The 10,933-nt window shown below is 37.5% G+C and overlaps 3 protein-coding genes across 3 annotated transcripts; 2 read left to right on the forward strand and 1 right to left on the reverse strand.

Moving 5' to 3' along the window:
* The first annotated feature begins 57 nt into the window (after positions 1-57).
* Positions 58-1,751, forward strand: hddc3 (HD domain containing 3). Its single transcript, XM_077519166.1, has 4 exons — positions 58-326; positions 878-933; positions 1,035-1,275; positions 1,551-1,751. Exons 1-4 carry the CDS (start codon positions 215-217, stop codon positions 1,679-1,681), a joined length of 540 nt encoding a protein of 179 aa, XP_077375292.1. The 5' UTR covers positions 58-214; the 3' UTR covers positions 1,682-1,751.
* Positions 1,752-1,897: 146 nt separating this feature from the next.
* Positions 1,898-7,136, forward strand: mfap1 (microfibril associated protein 1). Its single transcript, XM_077519165.1, has 8 exons — positions 1,898-3,231; positions 3,686-3,905; positions 3,999-4,137; positions 4,627-4,814; positions 4,912-5,181; positions 5,319-5,478; positions 6,317-6,406; positions 6,554-7,136. Exons 1-8 carry the CDS (start codon positions 3,150-3,152, stop codon positions 6,731-6,733), a joined length of 1,329 nt encoding a protein of 442 aa, XP_077375291.1. The 5' UTR covers positions 1,898-3,149; the 3' UTR covers positions 6,734-7,136.
* A 56-nt stretch (positions 7,137-7,192) lies between these two features.
* On the reverse strand, positions 7,193-8,780 carry hypk (huntingtin interacting protein K). The gene is made up of 4 exons (XM_077519167.1): positions 8,573-8,780; positions 8,099-8,154; positions 7,771-7,822; positions 7,193-7,412 (listed from the first exon to the last, which is right to left on the reverse strand). Exons 1-4 carry the CDS (start codon positions 8,732-8,734, stop codon positions 7,317-7,319), a joined length of 366 nt encoding a protein of 121 aa, XP_077375293.1. The 5' UTR covers positions 8,735-8,780; the 3' UTR covers positions 7,193-7,316.
* Positions 8,781-10,933: the final 2,153 nt, after the last annotated feature.

Genomic DNA, 10,933 nt, shown 5'->3' on the forward strand with positions numbered 1-10,933 from the left:
GTATGTGGCCTACAAGAAGTAGGCCGCGTGTGTGAGTGTGTATATTAAAAAAAAAAAAAAAAAAAAAAAAAAAAAGAATAGACTGGGTGTTTCCCACCGGATGCCAAAGAAAACGGACACGTTACGCTGCCACAGACAGAACTGAAGAGGCGTTGTCAAACTCAAACAGCATATGGATACTGGTCTTTAAGTCGTATTGCGTAAACGGTACGTCATGAATTTAGACGCCGTGTTGTTGGTAGAGACGATTAATTTCGCCGCTGAAAAGCATCGGAATCAGCGTCGTAAAGACGCAGAACAAACTCCGTATATTAACCACCCGATTGGTAAGTTGCGCTTTGCTATAAGTCAAGATTTGCAACCACAAACAGTGGATCTGATAGCTAGTATAATTTATTTGATGACCATTGAAAGCTAAAAGTAAATATCACAGGGTAGCTTTCTAACATTGAGGTTTTTGTGGGTTATTTTCTGTGCGTAAGGATTCATGAATAGTTCATTTGAAATTGATGCTGGAGCTTGCGAAAATACTAACGCAAATATAACATTAATGCTATGCGCATATGCGCTTATTATTGATAGCAAATGCTCAGTTTATGATTGTGATTCACAGTTTGAGTATGGTCATTCCAAGATGTATACTTGACTACTTTGCTTGTTTATCTATCATTTGTAGCAATTTGAGGTATTCAAATCAAAAGGCCATTACAAATAAAATGTAATAATAATAATAATAATAATAATAATACTACAGTGGCACAAGAACAAGTATAATACATTCCATCTTACCTTCAGGCATGAAATAATTTTACTGAAGAAATTGCAGACATCCACAATTACTCTCTCTGATACTCTGCTTTGTGTTTTTACTGTTCAGGAGTAGCAAGGATTCTCAGCCATGAAGCTGGCATCACTGACATTGTGGTATTACAAGTATGCAGACTTGAAGTTGTTATAGTCATGCCATTTCTCTTGTTTCGCATCCATTAATGTATTTTGTATGCGTGTTTGTTTTTACTCTTCAACCCTGGAAGGCTGCTCTTCTTCATGACACTTTGGAGGACACAGACACAAATCCAGAAGAGCTGGAAACAAAGTTTGGACAGATAGTTGCTCGCATTGTTCAGGAGGTGACCGATGATAAGAGTCTGCCCAAACAGGAGAGGAAGCGCCTACAGGTGGAACATGCGCCTCATTGTAGCCACCAGGCCAAACTTGTCAAACTGGCAGACAAACTGTACAACCTCAGGGATTTGAATCGCTGCACACCAGTCGGTAATTTGCTTCTTGTCCGTCTATTTAGTGGTTTTCGCTCACCAGCAAGCATCTGTTTGGCAGATTGTTTTCCTGTAGTGTATACTGGTAGCAAACATAAAATAAAGTACAAGAATGTTTTTTGTTTTTGTTTTTTTTCTCACTTGCGCGATTTCTTTGCGCTGAATGAAATTTGTTATGCATAGTAATTTACTGTAATTGCCTACTTGAGGCCACACAAAAACAAAAATTCAAATACCATTAGATAGAACTTGAACCTCTTGTTTGTTTTTCAGGCTGGACAGCTGAACGGGTTCAGCAGTATTTTTTGTGGGCCGCTGATGTTGTAAAAGGCCTGAGAGGTACCAACTCGGCTCTGGAGCAGAAGCTGGATGAGTTGTTCAGACAGAGAGGAGTGCAACTCTAACATGGCAGACAGATAACAGAGATCCACTGTGCTTCCATTTTTACATTTTCAAATAAATTGTTTCCCTGTACATACAGTACTTTTTTGTATTTCTAAGTCTTAACTTGAGCAACTGAACTACCATCCAAATGGGTACACTGCTAGAAAAAAAAACAAAAAACTGCAGTCTTAAAAAGCATCATAGGTTTAGCCATTTGAATTTAATAGGATAAGTTTAACGACAGGTACCAAATATGATTAGTGTCAGTACCCCATTTGTTCCACCTGCCCGTCTGGTTCCTTGCAGACACGAAAGTCCCAGCAGTTTTAAACCTAATCCAATGTCCTGTGTAACACAATTTAAATTGAAACAATATGAACGACATAAACTTTCTTTTTTGAACATTTAAATATGCAGACATTTCCGGTTTTGCGTGTACAAATGTTAAGATTCTCAATAAATGACACGCTGAAAATGATTACATTATGTATAAACTTTAATGTAATTGTGCAAATTATATAGAAGGGTAGAAAAATGCTTTGTAAACACTGTACACTCGTACACCTTTAGTGGACACTACTATCAAGAGTAAATGGTCCTTGGTGCATCTCACAGTCACGGCTACAAGGATCATGCTCAGCTTCTGCTGAGTAACCGTTCCTTTACTAAGGAACCTCAAAGATCAGAACCTTGGACTTGAATTGTCATGTAGTGATTTAACTTCTCATTGATTTGGGTCTAATTTTAATGTGCTGGCCATCTTCTATAACAATCTCAACCTTTTCATTCAGAGCTTTCACGTAGGCCACTGAATTGTCCAACTTCTGCTCTTGGTCCAGAATTTGAAAATCATCTCCCACAGGGTGGGGGTTCATCACTTCATTGAGACGTGGATGGCGGTGAAAAAGCAGAAAATATGGGCTATACCGTGTAGAATTCTATAAAAAAAAAAAAAAAAGGTGGGGGAAAAAATAAAAAATATGTACTATTAGAAAATCTGTTATTGTAAACATGTTAACACCTATAATAAACTGTGTGAAAATGTGTTTCCATTTCGTTACAAAAGAAAGCAATAAGCACCTGCTTCGCCGTGTTGAGTCCATAGACAACAGCCTGCAGATGAGCATCCCAATCATTGTGTTTTGAAATAGGAAAATATTTTGGAAAGATTTCACTAAATTTGTTGTAACAAAGACTGACTGACATCCATCCATCCATCCATCCATCCATCCGAGGACGAACTGAACCGAGGACCTTGATCGAGCCAATATCTACAACCGCAAATCGTGCCTCCCAGAGGGTGGCGGTAATGCACCAAAAGTGGTTTACCAACCGCCTAACAAAAGAGGAGGAAGACCCTGGCTCCGCCCACTTTATACACCGCTGTAGTACGGTGAACTTTCGGATGTTCAATATTTGAACCACTGGCACGTTGTTTTTCAGCGAAATACTGTATTAATTTGAATTTGGTTTGTCCACCAGGCAGCCATGTCTAACCACGATTCAGCCAACATGAAGCTGCCACCTATACAGTCCACGGCTGGGGCCGTACCGGTCCGGAATGAGAAAGGTTAGACGTAAATGGCTAGCTAAAAGCGTACTAGCCTAGCATGCTACTGCTAACGCCAAGGCTATCATATCATCATATCATAATCTTGTTCAATTTGATAAAGAATTATCTTATGGCTATCGATTTTGTAAAAAATCTATGTCGACGTTAATGGTTTAGAACCTATTACATCGTTACACAACCAATGCAATCCTTGGACACTGACTGACAATCAACGTGTCATACAAAAGATTAACAATATTTTAATCGAATGTAATAAATTATGATTTGATACTTAGAAAAAAAAGTGAAACTAAGGTGTATGCCAATAATTTTATACATTTATAGTGGTGCATAAAGCTTTTTTTTTTTTTTTTTTTTAAATATCAGATTATGCGGCTTTAAGAAGAATGTATTTGGAAATACTTATTTTTGTACAGTTCGTAATCAATTTGTGTATTTTTTGTCTTACCAGGTGAGATCTCAATGGAGAAGGTAAAGGTGAAGAGATATGTGTCTGGCAAACGTCCAGACTATGCACCAATGGAGTCATCAGATGAGGAAGAGGAGGATTTCCAGTTTGTTAAAAAGGGAAAGGAAATGGAGCCTGAGATGATAGAACAGGAGGAAGAGGATGTGTCTGACCCACGTTTAAAGCGTTTGCTCAACCGCGTCTCTGAGGACGTTGAGGAGAGGTATCACCTGGCTTCTCCATTTTGACATTCTCAGCTCAGCAGGATGACAGTTTGCAATGAGAGTTTGACTTCTTTGGTTTTGTCTTTCTTCAGGCTCGCCAGGCATCGACAGATTGTAGAGCCTGAAGTTGTTGCTGAGAGCAGCGAAGACTCTGATGAAGGGACGTGGCATCCACAACGTGAGGAAAGCAGCGAGGATGAAGAAGAGGAAGAGGAAGAAATTGACGATGAGGTTCACATTTAAATTGAATTTTATGCAACTACACAGCATAATTCCATTTTCATACAAGTGGGGATGTTAGATAGCGCTTTCTTTCTTTTTTTTTTTAAAGATGTATTCCAGTATGAGTACTGAACTCTTGAGTAGTCACCAATACCATTAACAAGTACCGATACCACTAGTACTTTTGATACATAAAATTCTCAAAAACAAAACAAAACAAAACAATGACAGATAATTCTAAAGATTTACCTATATATCCTGATATAGATTTTTTTTCCCCTTAAAATTGATCATAAAACGGCCTCAAGATGGCAGCTGTTGTGCGTACCAATTCCTTGAAATAAGGCTGGGTATCGGCCAGTTATCGATACCTGGTATTGGCACTCACCCATCACTAATTACGGGGGTCGGCGTATTATGACGGGATCAATATACGAAGTTTTGAAGTTAAAACATGCCTGCATTGAGCGAGTGTAAGTGTACGTTATCTTTGCGCAGGAAATTGAGAGGCGTCGAGCAATGATGCGGCAACGGGCTTTGGAACGCAAGACTGAAGATATGGAGGTCCTGGAAGTGGAGGAGGAAGGCAAATCTGGGGAGGAATCGGAGTCAGAGTCTGAATATGAAGAATATACAGATAGTGAAGATGAAGCCGAGCCCAGGCTCAAACCAGTCTTCATCCGCAAGTAAGAGCTGCTTATATCATGTGTGACAACTTTGTACCTCAGGTTTATTGGTCTCCCAAAATAAATTTGGTGTGCCCTGAATGTATTTGCATCTCAGAAAAGACAGAGTGACGGTGGCAGAGCGGGAAGCGGAGCAGCAAAAGCAAAGAGAGCTGGAGGCTGAAGCCAAGAGGCAGCAGGAGGAGCGACGACGCTACACGCTGAAGATAGTCGAAGAGGAGGCCAAGAAGGAGTTTGAGGAGAATCGGCGCACGCTAGCCGCTCTGGATGCCCTCGACACAGACGGCGAGAACGAAGAGGAGGAGTACGAAGCCTGGAAAGTTCGAGAACTGAAACGAATTAAGAAGGACAGAGAAGCTCGAGAAGTGTGAGTAGAAGCTGACATTATTATCTCGAAACATATTTGCGACCATTTTGGCTCGCAAGTGCAGCATACGGCGACAAAATTCCAGTTTGTTGAATTCTGAAACACCGTTTGGTAATCTAAACTGTTTGTGTTGACAGGATGGAGAAGGAAAAGGCAGAAATTGATCGATTCCGTAATATGAAGGATGAGGAGCGCAGGATTGAGATCCGCAGCAATGGCAAAGTCATTACCAACAAAGCAGCCAAAGGCAAATACAAGTTCCTTCAGAAGTACTATCATAGAGGAGCCTTTTTCTTGGTGAGTTGCTACACAGATGCATTGTGGGATATGTTGTTTTTTTCTCTGCATCTGTTATGTGGCACATCTTGTGGGCCACATACTATAAATATTTGACTTTTAGATAAAAATGTCAGCTAATATAACACTCAAAGGCAAGTATTCTTTCCAATCTATCAAACAATTAATAGAACTAATTAATTGAATTCAATCCATTCACTCTTTTTCTGTACTTAATGCATGCACCAACACCACACTGCCCTTAAGAACCTAATTCGCGCACACAGAAGGAACAGCTGCTATTTAATGCTCTTCTTTTAAATTGGTACTAAATCATTTTAAGGATTCAATGAATTTTTATTGTTATACCAACACACATCTGCACATAAGGCACAAAATATGATAGCCAAGGTCCCAGGTTAGCACAATAAGTCCCAAGACTTGTTAAAATACAAATAGTACAACAAAGTAAGATAAAAAAAAAACAAACGATAATGAGATAATGGAGATGCTTATTAGTTGATTGTGTGCAAAGATGCCAAGCAGTAAAGGTATGGCTATAGCAGAATAAAAATGCAAAAAGCATTCACATATTTGCAAGGTCATTTTGTACTTTAGACAAAAAGAATAGTGCGTTAAAGAATAAAATGTTCAACTTGCAGGGATGACTACGCATGAGGCTATGATGCTCGTTTCGAAGAATTTCCAATTTGCTAGTTGAATAAATACCTAGTTCATTGGTTTTAGTAATACTTAGTAAAGTAATACTGTACTTACAAAGTACAACCCTACTTGCCCTTTGCTTTGAATAAATGGTATGAGTTGATGAGTATGGGTGAATAAATGATTTGTATTGCAGGATGAGGAGGACGAAGTGTACAAGAGAGACTTCAGTGCACCCACTCTGGAGGATCACTTCAACAAAACCATCCTGCCCAAAGTCATGCAGGTCAGCGCTAACATGTACTTCTTTTATCTAGTTGAAATGTATGTAATACTGGGAATGTTTGTGTAGCAAAAAATAAATAAATAAAAATAAGTATGTAGTCAAATGTTTCCTCATTTGACATATTTTTCCATTTTGAATCCCAATAAGGTTAAAAACTTTGGGCGGTCCGGACGTACCAAGTATACTCACCTGGTGGATCAGGACACCACATCGTTTGACTCTGCGTGGGCTCAGGAAAGTGCTCAGAACAATAAGTTCTTTAAGCAGAAGGCAGCCGGAGTAAGAGACGTGTTTGACAGACCCACAGTGAAGAGGAAGAAGACATAAACATTTGCAAGCTTTTGTGAACTTGGCCCTTGCCTGGACTTGACTTTGTATAAGGAAACAAATTGTTTGGGTTGTTTCAATCCATTTTAAAAGACTTGAAGACATGATTTAAGATGTTTGAAAACACGTGAGCTTAGTTTTCCCTGTATTTTGACCAATAACAATGTTTATTGCCCAAGATGAAATACACAACTGTCCATCCTGTTGGAACATCAACAACACATCTCCATTACTCAAAAGCTCTTTGAGGGCTAGTTAGTGAATTGGTGCAGATGTGCAGTAACTTTGTACATATTTACCATGGTATGATTTTGAGTTAACAGATTTGTTCATTTTTTTTCATCACACTTCCATATTTGTGAAAGGTAAATTTTCTTTGTACAAATAAATCTTGTATTTTGCACTTTTTTTTTAAACAAGGTACATACAGCATAAACCTAAACAAGCACACAAAGACAGTAAGTCTTGAAAATATTTTATTGTCAAAACTTTTCCTTACACCACCCCCAATACACCAACATATTTAAGAGTTCAACTTGAATTAAATTGGTCTGAACAAAAAATGGCAAAAAGTCCTGCGTGTTCAGCTGGTCAGAGCCACAAGGGCTTCCACAACGTTGCCCATGTGTTCCCTCAGACTGCGCTCTGCTGCGAATCTTGAAATCTCCATCTCGGACATCTGTGTCACAACATGATCACCAACAAAAGCTTTAGTGTCAAGGAAAATATATTTGGAAAATCAATAATACCTGTGACTGCTGAAAACATCACTCACAAAATTCACCCATTCAAAATCCTTCTGATTTTTTTGGTGCTTTTTACATTTTACATAGATGTTACTTAATAGCCAAGTACTAAAATTGCTCAATGAAAGGTTATTTTTATACCCATTAGCTAACAATTATATAATTTTTACATTTTAGACTCATGGTTAAATGTTCTAATTCATGACCCCTAATGTGCGTTAGATAAGATGCAGATACTTCAAAAACTAAAACGTGAATATATATTTGGCATTCCAAAAATACTAAACTTACAATTAACTCCACGTCCTCTTTCTTGATCGTGACTTTGGCCAACTCTTTTTCTCTGAAAGAATAAACACGACAAATACATGAATCACACCAACTTTCACTGCAAGCTTCACATCTAAAATTAACATTTCTATAAATCTAAACTGTGATAACCAGTCAGCCCTTGTGCAATGTGTGCTGTAATATGGACATTATCCTTGTAATGAATGTGCACATCTACATTTATAACAGGTTTTTAAAATTCCTAAAATTACACGGCAAAATATCCACTGCCAAAATTATATAATGGATGTGTAAAGCATGTTTTTTTTTTTTTTAATTCAGACCTTACCTCTCTTGTTTGGCTTTCTGTTCTCTTGACCTTCTGTCTCCAATTACTGACATAGCCTAAAAAACAACAACACCACAAATATATGATGTTAAATAAGTGTACTAAAAACAAGATGCATTTTACGACACGGTGATCACGGAGTGATATGAGAAATATGTCTTTTTTTTTTGTTTACTATAGTATTACTTATTTTCTTTACAATTTGAAGACAATTCAGGAAACTCTTTCTCTACAGTTTCAGTGGTGTAGTGAAAGGCTACATTGCGAACTAGTGCAATATTATCATATTTAAGTTGTATGTGAAGCGTTTATCTCACGGACCAGTGACTTCCTAACAAGAGCAATATGAATTTATGTAATTAATTGCAGGTACTTATTAGTTGTGCAATTTGATCACAGCACGTACCGCGACACTGAATGCCGTCACAAGTGGCCACGTTTTGTTACCATTCAATCTGCATCAGGTTCACTTACTGTTTGTAAATCAGAGCTGGATATTTCTTTCTCTTCCGCGTAATCAGTGACTCTTTCCAAATCGGCGGCACCACTGTCATGTTTACGAGGCTTTTCTGCCGGCTTCCCGGTGCAGTTTTCGTCGGCTTCCAGGTCCAAATCGACATCTCCCTCGGTCGCCATGTTTGCAATGAGCAAAAGAAAGGCTGGCGGAACTGCCGCGGAAGCTCTTCCTTTTTTTCTCACAAGGTAGCCAGTGTTTTATGCATTATCGCTCTCTATGGGTGTTTATTTGCCATTGCATCGTTTTTTTTGTTTCGTCTAACTTCATTTAATTTAGTTCTGACTTTTTTTATATTAATAAATTCACATATTAATTTGTATGATATTTTAGAGCGGGGTTGTTAGTTTTTGTTTTAGTATTTGTTTGAGTTTATGACGTATTTTATGAAGCACAATATAAATTATGTAATAATTATAGCTGTCAAACGATAACATTTTTAAATCAGATTATCCATGATTAATCACGTAAAGCTTTTTAATCAACATTTTTTGCCAGCCAAATTTGAAGAACACCTGTTGTGTTGATTTTTTTCTATATTTAATGTTATGAGGACATCTTCAGCCTTCCTGGGTGGAGTTTTCATGTTCTCCCCGTGCCCGCGTGGGTCTTCTCCGGGTACTCCGGTCTCCTCCCACATTCCAAAGACATGCATGGCAGGTTAATTGGGCGTTCCGAATTGTCCCTAGGTGTGCTTGTGAGTGTGGATGGTTGTTCGTCTCTGTGTGCCCAGCAATTGGCTTTCAACCAGTTCAGGGTGTCCCCCGCCTACTGCCCAGATCCAGCTGAGATGGGCTCCAGCAGCCCCTGCGACCCTTGTGAGGAATAAGCGGTCAAGAAAATGGATGGATGGATGGAAGGACATCTTCATAATTTTTTGATCCACTGCACATCCTCCTTCTTAATTACTTGTGTAATTAAAAAAAAACGACGCAAAGATTTTTACATGAACAAATATTCTTAATGTCATGCACATTTATTATTATTATTATTATTATTATTATTATTATTATTATTATTATTACAAACCTGTGCTAGGGTTAGGGTAAGGGGTCAAGCTAATGGATCATCAGCGGTCAAAATTAATAGTGTGATTAATCTGTGTTAATACATAATTAATGCCATTTTTTGTAATTAGTCAATGAGTTAACATTTTAACTTTGACAGCACTAATGTAAACTACAATTCCTAAACGGCTGTTCAACCTTATTCTTTTTTTTTTTTATATATATAGCTGTAACTCGCCAATAGTAATACAGTACTGAAAAAATTAACAAAGATGAAAATGAAGAATATTTTTTGCTTGTAATCTTTAGAGACATAAAATATAGCTTCACTTAGTTATTTTTTTTTTAAATACTCTTGTTTTTATTGTGAACAAATTGTATTATGTTACCGGTATTTCATTAGTTTTTGTTATCTATAACAACCTTGATCCATCCCAACTTAATCCATCTATTCATACAGCCACTATCATGCCAAATTTTTAGAACTATCAAAAAGGCAAGCTGGAACCACTGTGTCACATTACCTCACCAATAGCAGTTTAGAATCCATAATTCAGCTAAAATAAAAACTCAATTTAAATAAAATACATCACACTCACCAGAGAGGCTGATTAAGAGGATTATATGCAGATTGGCAGCAACACTACAAACATGTTTTATTATTCAAACTTGTCTTGCTTTACCCAACCAGTCAGTGGACGGGAAAATGCATGATGCCGTTCTGGCCCTGTGAAAATTAATTTTTAATCTGAGTGGTAAAAAAACAAAAAAAACATTCCCATTGCTAATATAATTAGCACGTGAACTATTTAAGTTATACCATTAATTACGATTATTATTATTATTATTATTATTATTATTATTATTATTATTTATTTATTTATTTATTTATTTATTTATTTATTTATTTTTAAATTTCATTATCTGTTCTCATTGCTGCTGGACATGTAAATTTCCCAGAGGAAGCCATCCCAAAGGGATCAATAAAGTCAAGTCTAAGTCTAAGTCTAAGTCTAAGTCTAAGTCTAAGTCTAGAAATTGTAATTGCCTGACACGCCTAATAATACGCTCTGTGAAATATTTAGGTAGTGTGAATTGTGAACACCAAGTGATAATTTCTCAATATGCTACTATGGCGTATAGTTATACTCTGACAGCATATGGCTGATGAATGTGTTGCTTCTCTGGCCAAAGCTTGGATTTGAGCCAAAAGTTTTTGCCCAATTCTATTGAAAGCATAGATGAAGCACTTTTAACAGTGATTTGCTGCCTCTAATTTGCTTTTGTTTGTCCTCATTGGCACTTCCCTCTCTT

The sequence above is a fragment of the Festucalex cinctus genome, chromosome 4, assembly GCF_051991245.1.
Source record: "Festucalex cinctus isolate MCC-2025b chromosome 4, RoL_Fcin_1.0, whole genome shotgun sequence".
NCBI lineage: Eukaryota > Metazoa > Chordata > Actinopteri > Syngnathiformes > Syngnathidae > Festucalex > Festucalex cinctus.